The sequence below is a fragment of the Hemicordylus capensis genome, chromosome 5 (genome assembly GCF_027244095.1).
Source record: "Hemicordylus capensis ecotype Gifberg chromosome 5, rHemCap1.1.pri, whole genome shotgun sequence".
NCBI lineage: Eukaryota > Metazoa > Chordata > Lepidosauria > Squamata > Cordylidae > Hemicordylus > Hemicordylus capensis.
In genome coordinates this window covers 103,204,860-103,222,802 of record NC_069661.1, presented here as the reverse complement: position 1 = coordinate 103,222,802, position 17,943 = coordinate 103,204,860, and the positions used below count along the sequence as shown (strand labels likewise).

Below are 17,943 nucleotides of genomic sequence, written 5' to 3'. Positions count from 1 at the left end.
GATTGATTGATTGATTAAATGCAATTAAATATTTAATTTAATGTCTTTCTTCTCCTTTTCTTGGGAGGGCTTGGTCTCATTTGACCCTAAAGAGGAGCCTCCACTGCCATGTTGCCCTCTGAAATTATCCGTTCTTAAGAGTAACCCCCTGCTAACTAGACAAAGAGGTACCTTTTCAGGGGGTGACTCCAGGGCTGTAGCTATAATTGAGTGGATGGGTTCAAATAACCTGCAGCCCCCAGCTCCTGAGGGCCCCTCAGTAGGGGTGTGAACGGACCGGTTCGGAGGCCATTCTAAAGGCCTCCAGACCGGTCCGGACACGGGTGGTTTTGGTTCGGGTGGGGGGTTCTAAAGGAGTATGGGGGGGGGGTGTTACTCACCCCCTCAAGAATGGCACCGTATATTATAGAGTAAGCGGGCGGCATACCTTCCTGCCGCCCGCTTCATTCCCCCTCCTCTCGGCGCGGCTGCAGTGAGTCATTGCGAATAATCTTCTTCCTCCGTTTTGAACATGCAATCATCGGGCGGCAGGGTATCACCCAGTCCCTGCCGCCCGGCTCTTCAATTCTCCCGGCTCGGCTGGCGGCTGCCCCCCGCAGCCCGAAGACCCCTGCCGCCCCTTCCCTTCCCATACTCAACGGGTCGGCAGGAGAACTCCCCTGCCGACCCGTCCCCTTCGCCCGCTGAGCTGCAAATGGCTTCTAGGAAGCCTTTTGCAGCTCAGCGGGCGAAGCGAGCAGACGGCAGGGAGTTCTCCTGCCGCCCGCTCTCCACTCTCCACTCTAAAGTGGAGAGCGGGCGGCAGGAGAACTCCCTGGCGTCTGCTCGCTTCACCCGCTGAGCTGCAAATGGCTTCTAGGAAGCCTTTTGCGCAGGCGCGCAAAAGGCTTCCTAGAAGCCATTTGCAGCTCAGCGGGCGAAGGGGACGGGTCGGCAGGGGAGTTCTCCTGCCGACCCGTTGAGTATGGGAAGGGAAGGGGCGGCAGGGGTCTTTGGGCTGCGGGGGGCGGCCGCCAGCCGAGCCGGGAGAATTGAAGAGCCGGGCGGCAGGGACTGGGTGATACCCTGCCGCCCGATGATTGCATGTTCAAAACGGAGGAAGAAGATTATTCGCAATGACTCACTGCAGCCGCGCCGAGAGGAGGGGGAATGAAGCGGGCGGCAGGAAGGTATGCCGCCCGCTTACTCTATAATATACGGTGCCATTCTTGAGGGGGTGAGTAACACCCCCCCTATTCCCTATTGGAACCCCCCACCCAAGTGCCGGACCGCAGCTCCGCGGTTCCGTGCACACCCCTACCCCTCAGCTCCATCCCTCCCTATTTTCTTTATCATCTCCCTCATTCCGAGGGACCATCAAAGAGAAGGGCAAACATAGGCCCCCTTTCCCCTAGCTACACTCCTCGGTGGCTCTCATAGTTAGCAGGAGGACAGCAATTGGCCCTATTCAGCCCCAGTATAGCATCCCCCCAGTGGCTGTTGCTGGTGTCTCCCTGTGTTTCTTTTTAGATTGTGAGCCTTTGGGGACAAGGAACTGTCTTCCTATTCTGCATAAACATCTTGAAGAACCTTTTAACTGAATTGCAATATTATATATATATATATATATATATATATATATATATATATATATATATATATATATATATAAATTCTCTAAGGGGTACCTGTGGTTAATCCCATGTGTGGCAGCTCTCGTGAGAGTTCGCGAACAGAAGCACTGTGGTAATTGGACAGTGGAGACTCCATATGCAGATAGGGAGGAGGAGCCTGTGAGAGCAGAAGCACCATGGTGATTGGGCAGTGGGGATTCCATATGCAGATAGGGAGGAGAAGCCTGTGGCACCGTGGTGATTGGGCAGTAAGGATTCCATATGCAGATAGGGAGGAGGCGCCTGTGATGGTTAAGGTCAGTTGGAATGCAACTGTTACTAGTCGGAAGATGTTCTTGATTGTAGAGGAGAAACTACACACACACACACACACACACTAGCTGGGCCATGCGCAGAGCATCTGTGCCTCTATTTTGCCACTGCTTGCTCCCCCCGCTGGCGACACCACCATTTCCCCCTCTGCCCATCCACCCTCCGTCCGTCCCCCCCACCGCCACTGTTGATGTTTTCTTTCTGCCCGGCCTCCGCCGCCTTCTTCTGCCCACCCCCACCATTTTCTCTACCTGCCTGTCCATTGGCTGGCCGGCCAGCCACCTGCTGCTGCTGTTTGCTGCCATCTTTTTTCCCTATCAGGCCTTTGGACTGGCTGCCGCCGCCACCATTTTCTTCCCTCCCACCTGTCCCCGTTGCTATCCAGCAGCTGCTTGCAAACTCTCATGAGAGCTGCCACACATGGGATTAGCAACGGGCATGCCTAAGATAAATATATAAATAGATAAGGATAGTCAGCAAAGAGAGAGGTCATGAGGGAGGAAAGAACCCCTTCATGAGAAGGAGGCTGCCATTGTGTGAATGAGATGAGGAAACAAGATGAACAAGATCCGTTAACTCAGGAAGGAAGGGAGGGAGGTAGAGATAGAGAGAGAGAGAAGTTAAGGAAGGGAAAGAAAGACAGACGGGAAGAGTGAGTGGAGGAGAGAGAAAGAGAGAAAAAGAAGGGAGGGGAAGAGAGAAGGAAGGAAGGGTGAGGGACGGGCCTGAGCCTGTCGGCAGTCTGAGAGGAACGAGTGCCCATGGCAGCGCCTATTGGCAGCAAGGAAGGGCCCAGTCAACCACTGCTGCTGCTTGGGGCTACCGAGGCCATTGGCAGAGGTGCTCTTTCCCCTGGACTTCCAGGCCAAAGTCCAGGGCCTCCACAGCCCTTGGGGCTCCCCAAATCATCTTTAGTCTGTCCCAGGTGCTGTGGTCTCCCAGCCAAGCATGATAATGCTTGATTTGCAGGGGAGGGGGGCCTCCAAAGGCCTTTAGGTCCAGGCTCCAAAATTACTTAGGTGCACCTCTGGCCATTGGTGGAGGGAGTCAGGCAAGCAGGCAAGGGATGGTCCCGGGCCTGTCAGCAACCTGAAGGGAACGAGCGGCCATGGCAGTGGCAGCAGCGAAGAAGGGCCCGGTCAACCACTGCTGCTGCAGCTCCTGTGGGGAGAAGCAGGAGTGGGGCTCAGGTGAGGGAGGTCTCTGGAGATACGGGGCTGCAGCTTGGCCAATAGGCACCAGCAACGCTGCAGCTGCAACCAAGAGGGGTGAAGGGGATGGAGTAAAGGGATGGAGGAGTGACCAAGAGGAGTGAAGGGGATGGAAGCAACCGGATGGAGGAGGAGCAGGAGGGCGGCTCAAGTGAGTGTGGAGATATCTCTGAAGTGAGGGGGGCTGTGGCAGGGGGTGAGGAGAGCAATCAAGTACTAGTGCGCAGATGCTCAGTGCGGGATAATCTAGTTATCATTATTATTGCTTAGCTACTTGCTGTTTCTCTTGCCTTACTGTTCTGTTGACAGAAAGAGAAAAGAAATATGAGCACTGTGGACTTGAATGGATTCGAACAGAATGGTTTCATTGTGATATCTCTTCTTCACCGGGTCACTAAGCAAAGAATTCTCAAGTTACCCGATACATAAGGGCTCTGCATGACAGCTCAAGAGAACAGAGAGTGGCTGACAAGTGCGGCAGCAGCTCTCGAGGACACACCAGACTGTATCTTGCTGAGGAGAGAGCTCTTAAGCACAGCACTTCATTCTTTCCACCGCATTTCTTCTGCCTGGGGGGGTGGGGATGAATATTGTTATCCATAAAGATACCTGAATATTCTTCTACATCCAGAGGAACACAGTTTCTCCACAATGATGATGACTAGCTTGGCCTTCAGCACCTGCTGTTTCTCCTTGGTTTTCACAGCAAGGATGTTTCATGGTAAGAGAGTTTCTCTGTAGTAGGAGACATGAAGGAGAATGGATAGAGGATCATTATGTATAGAGTTAGAATACATTTCACTCTCTATATAGTGATCCTTTAACCAGTCTTCTTCATGTACTCATATAGAATAAATTTATTCATGTAGAATAAATTAGCCACCATTTCTTCCTCTAAAGAATCATGTGGTTTGGGGAGTCACTGAGAATTCTGCATCAATCCCAGCCAGTTCCCAGGAATTCCAGAACTCAGGAATTCCAGTTTCCAGGATCTCTTAGAATTCCAGTCCCCAGGGATTTTTTGTTGGAAGCCATAAGAGTGAAAAGGGTTTGAAATGCGTTTAAAATCGTGAGTGTAGACATGCCACCAAGTACTCAATAAACTATCCCTTCACACTTACTTTATACTCACATCTCATCCAATCCTGCCTTCTTTATATACTATATTATGTTGCAAATATTTAATCAACTCATATAACCGTCTAATTATCATAGAACATTTAGAACTGCAAACATACAGTGTTTTGAGTAGCAAAAGGTTAGATTCCTGTAATGGCTCAGGAATCCAAATGTCTACAATTGTATTTTTAAAAAGTATGTAAAACTAGTATAGCTCTATTTTATACAGGTGCTGATGCAGCACAAGGGAAATATGCCCAGATGCTCTTTAATGAACTTTTTGAAGACTATTCAAATGCTCTTAGACCAGTGGAAGACACAGACACAGTACTGAATGTTACACTTCAGATCACACTTTCTCAAATTAAAGATATGGTAAGTATAACAGGTCCATATTCTAATTGTGAGCAAGCCCCAGATCTTGTTTGCCAACTCTGAAATGTATGGGTTTAAGAATGGCTGTTTTAAAATTTCTTTCTTTTTTTATTCAGTAGTGGTTGGCTTTTACTTGAAGTATGGTATTAGAATGCATTTTCCTGTCATAACTTCAGTAATGCATTCTACATTCCCATTTCCCAGGGTCCGATCTTATTGGAAGTAATAGGTTAATTGAAGTAGCTGAGGTGACCAAGTGTGTTAATCTTTTGTCAATGTATGCAATTTGATCCTATCAGGCTTTTGTACTTCAGTTCTAACACACACACACACACACACACACACACACACACACACACAGACACAGTAGTATGGGAACCTCTTCTCTGTGGTTTGATCTGGAGACTGAGTAAATTTTTCAGCCACATCATTAGGGGGTGATGCAGTAGATTCTTTCTACTGATTGGCACCTGGGGTAGGGATGTGCATGTGCCGGTGGCACTCTTCCCTAGCTGCCCCTGTGCGCGGCCATGTGCATTACTGTGCCGCACAGGGGCAGTTTGGGGAGAGTGCACATGGCCACTACACATTTGCATGCCGGCACCACACAGGGGCAGCTGGGGGAGAGTACCACTGGCGTGTGCTGATAACTGGGGTGGGGAATGCTGTGAATAGGGCAATGACAGCCAGTGAAAGAGGAGCAGGGATAGACCTGCTCTGCTCCATTCCATGTTGAAGGGGCTGTGGAAACCCTCCGTTTTAAAGGGATTGTGCTATGGTTTGCGAATCACACTTCGGCACATCCTTAATCTGGGGTTGGAATACTCAGATTTTCTCTAGTGCGCCACCAGGAAATGGCTTCCATGACACTCTGTAGTCCTATTTACATGTTATCTTTAATGCCTGTACAATCTGTGTATGATTTATGCACATACAATTCTTTTCACATTATATTCAATAAATGTACATACAGTAGTACTCTTCCTAGTTGTACCCTGCATTTGAGGAGGCCTGTACCCAGGTTTACTAAAAAGAATGCATGTACATTCAGACACACAAACAGCCATGTACACACATACATACAACATCATGTCTGAATACGGCTTGTATGTGTTTGAAGGGGGACCTTAGTCATGGTTAAATCCTGCTGATATCAGTGGGCAAGTATGCTGGAATTAATTTCAGTTTTACTGCCTTATATGAGATCAGACCATTGGCCATCCAGCCCAGTACTGTTTATTTGGACTGTTGCTCTCCAAAATCTCAGACAGGGAACATTCAATTAGTTATGCTTTCCAAGTTCCTTTTAACTGGAGGTGCCAGGGACTGAACCTTGTACTTTATTGTCACTGCCTTGGAAGCCCTTTGTTGACAGAAAGATGGTTTTATACATCTTAAAATGAATAAAATGTATAATGTATAATGTATGCGCATGTCAAACATGTGTTTGCAATTTTATGCTTTGTGTGGGGACTGACTGCACTAATGTGTATACATGATGGCAAATTGCTGGCTTTTGGTATTATATAATATGTAAAATACAATCCATAATCATATTACCTAGCGAATAACTATGTCAATTTGTTTTGATAAATCAGCTCACAATGTCACTACAAACAGTATATTCACTTTCAGAACTGCCACAAGTTATTTGTTTTTAAAAGCTCTGTGTGTGTATGACAGATGCATTTAGATCCACTGTCATATTACAGGATGAGAGAAATCAAATTTTGACAGCCTACTTGTGGATTCGACAAACTTGGTATGATGCCTATCTAAAGTGGGACAAAGATGAATATGATGGACTTGATTCTATCCGGATCCCCAGCAATCTTGTATGGAGACCAGACATTGTCCTTTATAACAAGTAAGTGTGACTGGAAAGGGTTACTTTAAAAAGCACAAACAAGACATTAGCATTACACTAATTTATCTGTTATGTGCTCCTCCAAAAGCATGACAAGAACATTCAAGCCTGGGGTTTGTGAGCCTTTGGGAGGAAGGAGCTCCGTGATACTAGGCAGCAGTACTTATGGTTTAACCACAATCCAAATCTCCAGAATGATCTTGTGCAGCAGTTGCATATCAGGGGTGTAGCTATAATTGAGCAGATGTGTTCAAAGAACCCGGGGCCGGGTTGATTGATTGATTGATTGATTGATAGATAGATAGATAAATAAATAAATAAATATAAAGATTGATTGGTTGATTGATAGATGCTGATTAGGAAGGGAGATGGAATTTCATGAAACCCTTGTAGCAAAGATCTATCACTGTCATATAGACTTCCTTGGCCAAACAGGTTCACCAGAAGTTGCATGGGTCAGTTAAAGAAGCATATTCGGTGAGATAAGGATTATTAAAAGCATGCAGACTCGGAAATAGGAGACCCTCAGGATGGCAACATTTCAAAAACAAGGAACTCTCTGGATTTCTGCTTTAGGGATAAGATAACAAATTAACATAAAGAATATTCACAATTGTTCTGGAGCCATCATATCCACAAGTGAGGTGTGGGCTATATCTATTGCCTCCGTGCCCCACCCCCTGCCATTGAACTTGAATTATATAATCAATTTTAATTCAAAAATAAAAATTATTTAATTATTTATATTGATGTAAACTGCTTTGGGAACCTTTGTTGAAAAGCAATACTGTATATCAATATTTATTGTATTTGTATTCATATCAACAACTATGGAAATATTATAATGGATTAGATGCAGCCAGGTTCCTTACTTATAGAACCTCTCGAGAAAGATCAATAGCAGAAGGTCACAAGTGTAATGACACTGCCATGCCCAGATTAAAGGACAGATTTAATCTGGAAAGCCAACAGCTTTCAGCAGCACTTACAGCTCTAGATCAACCATCTATTCCACAACTTTTTCCTCAAAATATAACGTTTAGTTGCTCAAGGGCCAAAATAGATGGGGCAAAAAGAGCATCACTGCATTTCTGCCTTTTATTTTTTTTAAAAGCAGCAGCGGCAGAGGATCCTAATCCAGATTCAGGTCACAGTGTATAAGGGAGTATAGGGTTAAACCCTTTTCTCTCATTCTGTTTTCCTAATGAAAATTGCCCTCCAAGCTCTTCTTTGCCTCAGGAAGAAAATTCTATATGGTCACAAAGATTAGCAGGGGTGTGTGTGTGTGTGTGTGTGGTAGGGAGGAATGTTCATCAGGAAAATGGTTTAGGGGAAAAGTGAATCCCCCTCCCTCTGTGCTACAGGAAGGGAAAACAACTAGAAATGTAATGATACATTTCATATCTAATTTGACCGTAAGCAGCTGGGGAATCTGTGGAAGGCTTTCTCTTTCTAAGTTGTCTGATGTTTGGCTGAGCTCTTTTGCCAACTTTGGGGAAACAGGAACAAATAACTCCCTGGCTGTCAGAAGTTCATCAGTTGTAGTGTCAGAGATGACCAGGTGCCAAAACAGTGCCTGGGGCTGTTCAGCTGCACCCACAAGGCTTGTGCCAGCCAAATTGTTTTTCTAAATATCTGGCTGTTGTTTCTACTTTCCATGCTGCAAAGAGGAGAGCTAGCTAGTCTTGTGGTAGCAAGCATGACCCTTAGCTAAGCAGGGTCCGCCCTGCTTGCATATGAATGGAAGACTAGAAGTGTGAGCACTGCAAGATATTCCCCTCAGGAGATGGATCCGCTTTGGGAAGAGCAGAAGGTTTCGAGTTCCCTCTCTAGCTTCTCCAAGATAGGACAAGATTTTTTTTTTTAAATAGGACAAGATTTTTTTTATTGAACTAACAAACTACCAAAGCATAGGGCTGAGAGAGATTCCTGCCTGCAACCTTGGAGAAGCTGCTGCCAGTCTGTGAAGACAATACTGAGCTAGATTGACCAGTGGTCTGACTCAGTATATGGCAGCTTCCTATGTCCTATGCCCCTAAAGTGGCATTAGGAGGAAGTAATTGGCAGAGAAGAAGTTGCAGGCATGAAGTTGCATGAACTGCATGAACTGGAGCGAGGAGTTACAAGGGAGCAGACGTGGATAGAGAAAAGAGTTAATCACAAAAAAGGAAGGGAGAGCAACCCAAAGATGTAAAAAGGTTTCATTTGTCAAAAACTCTAGTAAAAATATTAATGCCTGACACCTTTTGAAAGAGGAGCTCTTCTTCAGAGGCAACTAGAAATTTTATTGGAATATTTCAAATGTTTCCATTGTAAAAAAAAAAAAAAAAGATGAATCATCATTCAAAATAGTTGAGAGCATTCAGCTCTCTTCAAGATTAATCTGGATTATTATAATTGACTTTCTAGCTTCTGAAGCACATTTTTACTGGAGTATTTTACAACATAACAAAAACACAAAATTAAAACAGTCCTTTCCTCAGCAAAAATTTGTGTCCTGCTTGTCTCTTGCTTGACTAGGGGGCAATCTTCTCCACTTTGTCTGAGGTCTTCCATTGTCTCACATTGACCCAGGGGCATAGCAAGGTTTGAGAGGGCCCTGAAACAAAAAGGGAAGATGGGCCCCTGGTTCCTCTACCAAATAGATGTTTATCACCCCTGTATCTTTGCCACAAAGGAATTCTAAGGACACGGTGAAAACCAAAAGCTTTTCAGGACACCCTTTATCTCACTCTTATTCAAATAATGTCACACACTCCCCACTCATACAGACACACACACAAGCTCTCTGTCTCTCTCTCACACGCGTGCGCACGTGTACACACACACTTGTGTGTGCATTTCCCTGGCTCAGACACAGGTTTTTTTAAAATGCCCAGAGCTGTTTGGATGGGGTGGTATATAAATGTAACAAACAAACATCTACTTCAGCATGAAGCTGAAATGAGTCCTCTAGTCAAGACCCAGCCAGCATGGCAGTGATTCAGGGAGGCAGTGGTGGTGAAACAAAGAGTGACAAGCTACCCCGCCCCCCTCGGCCCACTTTTTGCTTCAAAACCCAGCTTTTCCATTAAGCCTTTTGACACAGCCTCTTAATCTTCATATCCTATTACAACAAAACTTCAGTATGTGTAATTATAAATATAATAAATATAATTATTTGTTGTCTCCAATCATCCACTCTTCACCCATAACTCATTTTCTCTCCCCTTCCTTTGTTGTCTCCCTTATGTCTGTGGCTAGAATGTGAGCCCCTTGGGGCAGGGACCCGCACTCTCATCTGTTGCCCCTGCTAGCTTGGCAAAGAGGCACCTTTTAACGTGGTGATTCTCTTTTATTTAGCAGGGGTAGAGTAACTGGCCCTATCCACCCCCAGCACAGAACCTCCAGTGACTGTTGCTGGTGTCTGTCTTACATTGTTTTTTTTAGATTGTGATCCCTTTGGGGACAGGGATCCATCCTATTTATTTATTATTTCTCTGTGTAAACCGCCCTGAGCCATTTTTGGAAGGGCGGTATAGAAATCGAATGAATGAATGAATGAATGTGAGTGCCATGTAGTGGATGGCACTCTATCAATGAATTAATACAAACTAGCTGACCTGGCGCAGAGTATCTGCACCCCTAGTCCTCCCTGTCTCTCCTCCCTCCCTTCAGCCCCAGTGCGTTCTCCCCCTCCCAGTCTGCTTTCCCTTCCCTCCCTACCCGCTGGTCTGGTCGGCGCCCGGTGCTTTTCTTCCCTCCCCACCTGGCCTGGCGGGTGCTTTCCCTCGCCGCCGGTCTGGCTTTGGCGCTTTCCCTCACCACCCAGAGGCGGCACTTTCCCTTGCTTCCCGCAGCCGCCGCCAGCATACCCATGGCTATCTGGCAGCTGCTTGCAAACTCTCGCGAGAGCTGCACACATGGGATTAGCCCAGGGTATGCCTTCGAGAATTAAATACATAGATAAAATGTCTTCAACACTTCTCCTCTCCCACACTCTTCCCCCCACTTCCAGTTTATATTGGGGCTGCTTTTCTCCCACTCTTTTTTTGAAAGATTAAGCACACACATACCATCCTCTTGCCTGCTGCTTTTTCTTGGCAAATTGCCCCTTCCCAATGTGGCCTTGCAGTGGCTTTGCAAACAGCTGGTATTTGGAAAGGCATGGTAGCCATTGACATGTAGTTCCTGCCTCAATGACCCCATGAGCTTGGGGCAGGTATGTCAACTCTGGCTATGTTGGAATGAAGAGGATAATTGGCGGGTGAGGGCAGGATCCCAGTTATGTATAGCTGTATGGAAAAACTCAGATATGTATGGAAAATCCCAAATATGTTCAGCTGTATAGGTAGAAGACAAAAATGAGCTTCAGGTACCTCTTTTAACATGTGGTGCAAAAAGGATTGAAATATGATTGTAAATCTCTGAAGGAACCTTTTTTCATATGTGGTGGACTTGTAGGAAGGCTAAGGCCTTTTGGGACATGATATATAATGAGTTAAAGAGAATATTTAAAATGGCATTTCCTAAGAAGCCAGAATCCTTCCTGCTGGGAATAACGCAAGGAGTGTTTTCTACAACTAATTTAACATTCTTTATGTACGCTACCACGGCGGCCAGAATAATATATGCACAGAAATGGAAGAGTAATGAACTGCCTTCAAAAGAAGATTGGCTGATAAAAATTTTGGAATATGCAGAGATGGCAAAACTTACAGTATTGATAAGAGACAAAAATTTAGAATGCTTTAAAGAAGATTGGAAACCATTCTCATTATATTTAAAGAATTATTTTCCTAATATTGATTTTACAACAGGGTTTGAAATCTAGTAATATTAGCAGGTTGGGTAGATCAGAATCGTGTTTGTAAGGTTTAGATCTGTTTTGAATTATTATTATAGCAAGGGTTAATTCTATAGATGGTGATTCAAGAGGAGGTGTGAGCGGGAAGTCCATATTTGTTTAATATGTTGTGATTGTTAAGATATTGTTAAAATTAATAAAAATTTAATTAAAAAAAAAGAAATATGATTGTAAATCCACCTTCCTGCATGTCCTTCAATAGATTTAAAAATCTGAAACAAGCCACACGGCTGTCTTTCACACATGTGCACCAACAGAGTGTGTGAGAGAGGCTTGAAGCTGCTTTTAGTGGCACCTGTGCACTTTGTCCTTGACATTTCTGTCTTCCATCTCACTTTGTTAGATATGAGAGCCTTAAATTATCTTTAAGCCACTTTTCACTTTTTATGGGTGGAAAGTTTCAATTGTGTTTTAATAGTTTAAACTTTTTAAATGTTTATTGTTGAAATATGTTAATCTTTTTATTGGTTGTTTTTATTGTCTTGTAAACTGCCCAGAGAACTTGCATTTTGGGCGGTATAAAAATATGTTAAATAAATAAATAAATAAATAAATAAATAAATAATACATGCAGTTTAAATAGCTTCAGTTGGGTTTGTAGTGTGTATATAAAACTGACCTTGGCCAAAATGCTCATTCATGTTACAAATGCCTCTTCTCTGCTTTCTTTTTCATGGTAACACAGAACCATTGACACAAATAATTCCCAAAGGTGATTTAAACCTCTTGTGTGAAAATGCCCTAAATTAATATTGGGTCCTTGTTCATATGGAAGAGGATGCAGATGAAAGGCATTTGTAATGTGGCTTGTCAGTCTGGCCAATGTAGGCTTTACATTCACAGTACAAGCTCAACTGACTCTAGAGCTGTTTCAATCCTTATGTGTGAGAATGCTTTTAATCACTGTACTCCAACAGACCCTTCTTGTGTGTGTGTTTCTTTTTTAGGGCCGATGATGATTTTTCTGAGCCAGTGAACACTAACATTGTATTGAGGTATGACGGGAAGATTACTTGGGATGCACCAGCTATAACAAAAAGTTCATGTGTGGTGGATGTATCTTACTTCCCCTTTGATAGCCAACAGTGCAATCTTACCTTTGGTTCTTGGACCTACAATGGCAATCAGGTAGACATATTCAATTCTTTAGACAGCGGCGACCTCTCAGACTTTATAGAAGATGTGGAGTGGGAGATTCATGGCATGCCAGCTGTTAAAAACGTGATAACCTATGGGTGCTGCTCAGAGCCTTATCCAGATGTTACCTTCACCCTTATTTTGAAAAGGAAATCATCTTTTTATATATTTAACCTGCTGCTTCCTTGTTTATTGATCTCTTTCCTGGCTCCCCTGGGATTCTACCTCCCAGCAGACTCTGGAGAAAAAGTATCTCTAGGAGTTACTGTTCTGCTTGCTCTAACTGTATTTCAGCTAATGGTTGCAGAGAGCATGCCTCCTTCTGAAAATGTACCCTTGATCGGTAGGTACTTATTTATTTATATTGTATTATGTATTATGTATGTAAACCGCTTTGGGAACTTTGGTTGAAAAGCAGTATATAAATACTCGTCGTATTCATATTCATATTTGTACATTTATATCCTGCTCTTCCTCCAAGGAGCCCAGAGCAGTGTTCATGGTTATGTTTATCCTCACAGCAACCCTGTGAAGTTGGTTTGAGAGATACGTGACTGGCCCAGGATCACTCAGTGAATTTCATGGCTACATGGGGAATTGAATTTGGATCTCCCCAATCCTACTTTAACACTCTAACCACTACACCACACTGGCTACTTGCATTTTTATACTATGAGGCTGTTCTCACACTCACCCTAACCCAGAATAGGGAAGCCCAGCCTGAGTTAAGCTGCACATGAGAAACACTGGGATCGGGCCTGCAGGACTGTTCTTAGAGAGCCCTGGCGGGGTGTATGGCCTGGGGCAAATCAGCCAGTGTGGGGCCCCCTTCCAGTTAATTCTAATGGGGGTTAAAAGAGCAGAGCCCGGGATGGTCGCCCTGCTTGCCATACCCCAAGGGCCTGATCCTAGTGGGGCAGCGCCGCCTAACCCAGCTTTTTAACCTGGCTTTTAGCCAGGGTTGAAGGCTCAAGTAAGCCCTTAAACCGGGCTCCAGGACCATGTGCTTACTGGTCCTGCAAACAGCCCCAGCAGACACAGAGATGGGCGCCTAGAGCGCCCATCTCCTGGAGGAATTCCCCAATGCACCGTGCATGTGGTGTGGCGCATTGTGGGATATCCAGAGGCCAGGACATGTCATCCTGGCCTCCGGAGCTCTGTGCTGTGCCATGTAGCATGGATCGTCTGGGAGCACAGCCCACACTCCCAGCAACATTTCAGCGATCGTCTGAGGGAAGGTTAGTTGGACTAGCCTCCCCCGCACCTCACCTGCCCCTATTTGTGAATGGCCCTTATGTTTTCCAAATAGCAATAACCCATCTGACCACTATGAAGGCGCTTACTGATGCAACTTGCTAACGAGTGCATCAGCACCCTAGAAATGGGGCACTTGCAGACATGTTCCTTGTAGCACCACCCAGTCACTGCTTTTCACCTTTGAGCTGGAAGCAGAATTACGTGGCCACTTCCATACCAAATGTGTTTTTGTGCACATTTTTAGCACAATGTTCTAGTTTGTATTGGACCACATGTCAACAGGTAAGGTCTAAGGGGGTGTTGATTAACATCAGTGCTTCAGTGGTCACTCTGGTGGATGATGGAAAAATACCTCATAAGCCTAAGCTGATTCTTTTTCAAATTGTGCTTTTTGGAGACTTTAATGAAGCATGATTTAGCGAAAGTTGTTGCCACAAGGAGAGATGGCTTGGGGGGGGGAGTAGGCAAATCCTGCCATTGACTTTCAGCTATGAGAGTTATAAACAGAATGTTCCTATTGAGAAGTGGAATAGCTCAGTATGCCAGAAACTAGGGGCAAGCAACAGGGGTTAGCTCTTTCCATCACACTTCATATGTGAATTTTCTAGGTATCAGCTTCTGGAGACAGAGTGCTGGACTAGGGGACTTTTGGCCTAATGTCACAAGGCAGTTCTTATGCAGGCAACATCTCACAACTAACAGATTCCCTGAGCTTGAAAGAAAATGGCCTGCATGTTGAGGAAAATTACTCAAAGGAGTCCCACTGAAATTAAAAGAACAAGTTAGGCAATGCCTCACATTGATACACAAGTGTCAATGTTCAGTGGATTTAAATGTCTTATGGTAGCCAACGATAGAACCTCTAAAGTACTCACATAGTGGGTGACATTCAGAGCATCAGAGCAGCGAGAGAGCAACCCTCAGAACTTCCTAACTGTACCATAAATTTTGACAGCTTCCCTTTCCTCAGGAAGCCCTGTGTGCTATCCATAAATATTTCCTTGAGGGTTGCACAGCCTTCAGGGACACATTTTCAGGTGGCACAAAGTGGGAAGAGGAGGGTTTCAAAAATTTCTAATTCCCTGTTGCACCAGTGCAGTTAGTTGGGAAGTTCTGTCAGGCTGCTCTTTCTTGCTACACCAGCGCGTCCTTGCTCTGAATGTTAGCCACTTTAGATAGTAATTAAGAGCATCATAATGCCAATTTTAGTTTATGACTTTTGTGGTGTGTGTGTGTGTTTGTAAATTCACGTTTCTTCTGTTTTTATAATTTATTTATTTTCGCATCCTAGGTAAATATTACATTGCTACTATGACAATGATCACAGCATCCACTGCACTGACAATCATAATAATGAATATCCACTACTGCGGCTCAGGAGCCAAGCCTGTCCCTCAGTGGGCAAGGGTGGTCATTTTGGACTATATGTCAAAAATCTTCTTTGTTTATGATGTTGGTGAAAACTGCACGAGTTCTCAACAAGTGAAAGACCAAGACCCCAATTTGAAGCAAATTAATAAGCGTCCAAAAGAACAAGACAAATATGAGGGGGCAAGGAGGCCCCTTGCTAAAATCAGAAGCAATGACACTGACCTCCAAAAAAACCTGCCTGGAGACCTGAGTGATGGATATGGAGTCCCATGTGAGAATACAAGAGACATTGTTAACTGCTGTTCCTGTTACAGAATACTGATCAAGAATATTGAATATATTGCGAATTGTGTGAGACGCCACAAGGCAAACCATGCAAAAGGGGTGGAGTGGAAAAAGGTTGCAAAAGTGATGGACAGATTCTTCATGTGGATTTTTTTTATTATGGTCTTTTTTATGAGTGTGCTGATTATTGGCAAAGCCCTTTAATTGGAAGTAGAATCAGTGTTGCAACTGGATTACATGTTCCTCAAGCACTCCCCATAATGTAATACCAGATCCTTTAGCTCAATGACAAAATAATGTTCCCTGCTGCCCCCAGAATTTCGTTCCTGTCCACTCAATTTTGCTGCTGGGCAGAATATGTATATTTAGGATGTGTCTGCAATTCAAATCACACTTCACTTGGAAACAAACTAATTTGTAGTCAATTTCAAGTAAATAAGCCTAGAACCGACACCTGTTTGCTCAGTTTGCCTGCCTTGATTGTCCTCTGATGGTCATGGATGTATTCGGAGGGCGGGGAGAGACTATAGAAATCCAGTATCTTCAAGAAAAGCCAGCAGTATAGTGGACCAAGTGCAGCACTTGGACCTGGGCACCCACATCTAAAGCCACTCTGAGCTTACTGGGTGGCTTAATGCAAGACTATCTCTCAGCCTAACCTACCTCATAGGATTGTTGTGAGGGTAAAATCCCCATCAAACCCAAACTTCTTGGAGGATACAAATTTGAGAAATAATAAATAAGGATACGCTTACTTAAAAACTGGAGCCACTCTGCTCTGGAAAGCACATTCGCCACGCTCTTTTCTTCAGGACTGAGCTCATGGGGAACAGGTTCTGTCAAACTGAAGCAGAAAGGGTTGTGCATACTGTTGACTGGATGAGTGTCTGTCTGCGACATCGTGAAGCACCTGTCTCCTCTCTTCAAGGAGCATATTTTTCACCTCATAGCAACCATTTTAAAAATATGATTCGGTGCTGTATAATTGTTTTAATTCGTAGTCATGTAAACAGTGTTTTAAGCAAACAACAACAAAAAGGCAGAGAGCCCACCTGAAGCATAGGGGTTGGCAGTGGAGTGGAAGGACCAAACTGGAGAGGAACTCACTTTGTGCTGTGGAGTAAATACCTCATTCGAAGAGCGAAAGCAGAAGAAAGCTGGACTCAGCCAACAGAGACAAAAACCTGTACTGGCTACTGTTTTTAGGCATCAGTTGCATTCTCTTAATGTTGCTTAGCTGCAAATTGTATAAACAACTTTATTGATACTAAGGGAGAAATATGATTGAGCCAAATCTAGAGCTGCTGCAATGCCCAACTTAGAACCTCAGAGACTATTCCCACATATTAACCATGAACATTGACACTGAAAAAAGCCACTGTGAGTGGGAATGTACAGATCATGTGCAGCTGATCTGCCATGTAAATATCCAGTTCAGACTTTGCCCTCCATATCCCAAATGCTGCTTGTCTTCTTGACATTCTAGATTCCAAATGTGATAGCCATAAAAATGCCTGAACTGTTAATGTCTCTTGGATAAGATCTGCCCTTCTTGATAATTCTCTGTACAGTTAGGGTTTCTAATGTAGAAGTTAACATGACAAACTCTCATCCGGTGTTTAAAAAATGGGTACAATGTACCTAGGTAGAGGAGAAACAGGAGCACACCAGCTTGCCATGTCCCCAAGTGCCGCCAGCACACTCCATGACCACATTATCTGCTCTACCTAAGGTCTGAGCTTGTCCGCAGAGACAAGCACTGAATGCAGGGAGACTTTCTGCTTGTGTTCAGGATTCCAGGGGAAAGTAGAGGCAGGCTTTCCAGGAGAAAGATGAGACGTGGAGTGTGTCAAAATGGGTGTGTTTGGCCAGCCAGCACACACTCGTTGCCCCTCTGTCCAGGTACACTGCACCCAAAATGATAACAACATCTGAACAGAATTAAGAGTAATGTGTTTAAAGCAGTAGCTTTGAATCTTTCTAGACTCAAAAACTCACTTTTAATCCCAGTCTACAATATGAGACTCATGTTTAATTAGATCTGCCCTTTCTCTTTCATTGCCCTCCCCCACCCCCGCTCTGTTAGTCTTTCTCCTCCTAACCCTCCACCTTTATCTTTCCATCTCTTTCTCCTTTCTTTCCAAAAGGTGGTCATGGCAACACAGGGTAATCCAATTTAGGTGAAGGTTAGGCTCACCAATATTTTAAATAATACTATGGAGAAAGACCGTAGGAGTTCCATTTCTGGCAGCTAAGCAAATAGCTCCAGTTGGTTAGTGTATATTTACTCCACTTGTGGCATTTATAATGTGCACCTCATCTGTTCTGTATGTGTTGTAATGCCTCTCTACTCTTTGAAATCTGCTGGTGGGGGGTGAGGCAGATTTGGAAACTGGTGCCTGCATGTTATAGCATGACGTTAACTGGATTCAGGCTTATATGTACCACGTTACAGAAGTTTGATGTGGCCCAGGTTAGAAATGGATACTGTTAGGTATACCCTTGAGCCAAGTGAATTACCTTTTGTAGTTTTGGCAAACAGATATTCCA

The 17,943-nt window shown here is 44.4% G+C and overlaps 1 protein-coding gene across 4 annotated transcripts; it reads left to right on the top strand.

Annotated features, from left to right (window-relative positions):
• The first annotated feature begins 1,154 nt into the window (after nucleotides 1–1,154).
• CHRNA9 (cholinergic receptor nicotinic alpha 9 subunit) lies at nucleotides 1,155–17,323 on the top strand. 4 transcript variants are annotated; one of them, XM_053256467.1, is made up of 6 exons: nucleotides 1,155–1,169; nucleotides 3,446–3,857; nucleotides 4,485–4,630; nucleotides 6,343–6,497; nucleotides 12,291–12,823; nucleotides 15,029–17,323. In XM_053256467.1, the coding sequence occupies exons 2-6, from the start codon at nucleotides 3,788–3,790 to the stop codon at nucleotides 15,595–15,597; spliced, it is 1,473 nt and encodes a 490-aa protein (XP_053112442.1). In that variant the 5' UTR covers nucleotides 1,155–1,169; nucleotides 3,446–3,787; the 3' UTR covers nucleotides 15,598–17,323. The 4 variants fall into 4 exon arrangements, with proteins under 4 accessions (XP_053112442.1, XP_053112439.1, XP_053112440.1 ...); XM_053256464.1 differs by lacking the exon at nucleotides 1,155–1,169 and adding an exon at nucleotides 2,853–3,115; XM_053256465.1 differs by lacking the exon at nucleotides 1,155–1,169 and adding an exon at nucleotides 3,262–3,287.
• Nucleotides 17,324–17,943: the final 620 nt, after the last annotated feature.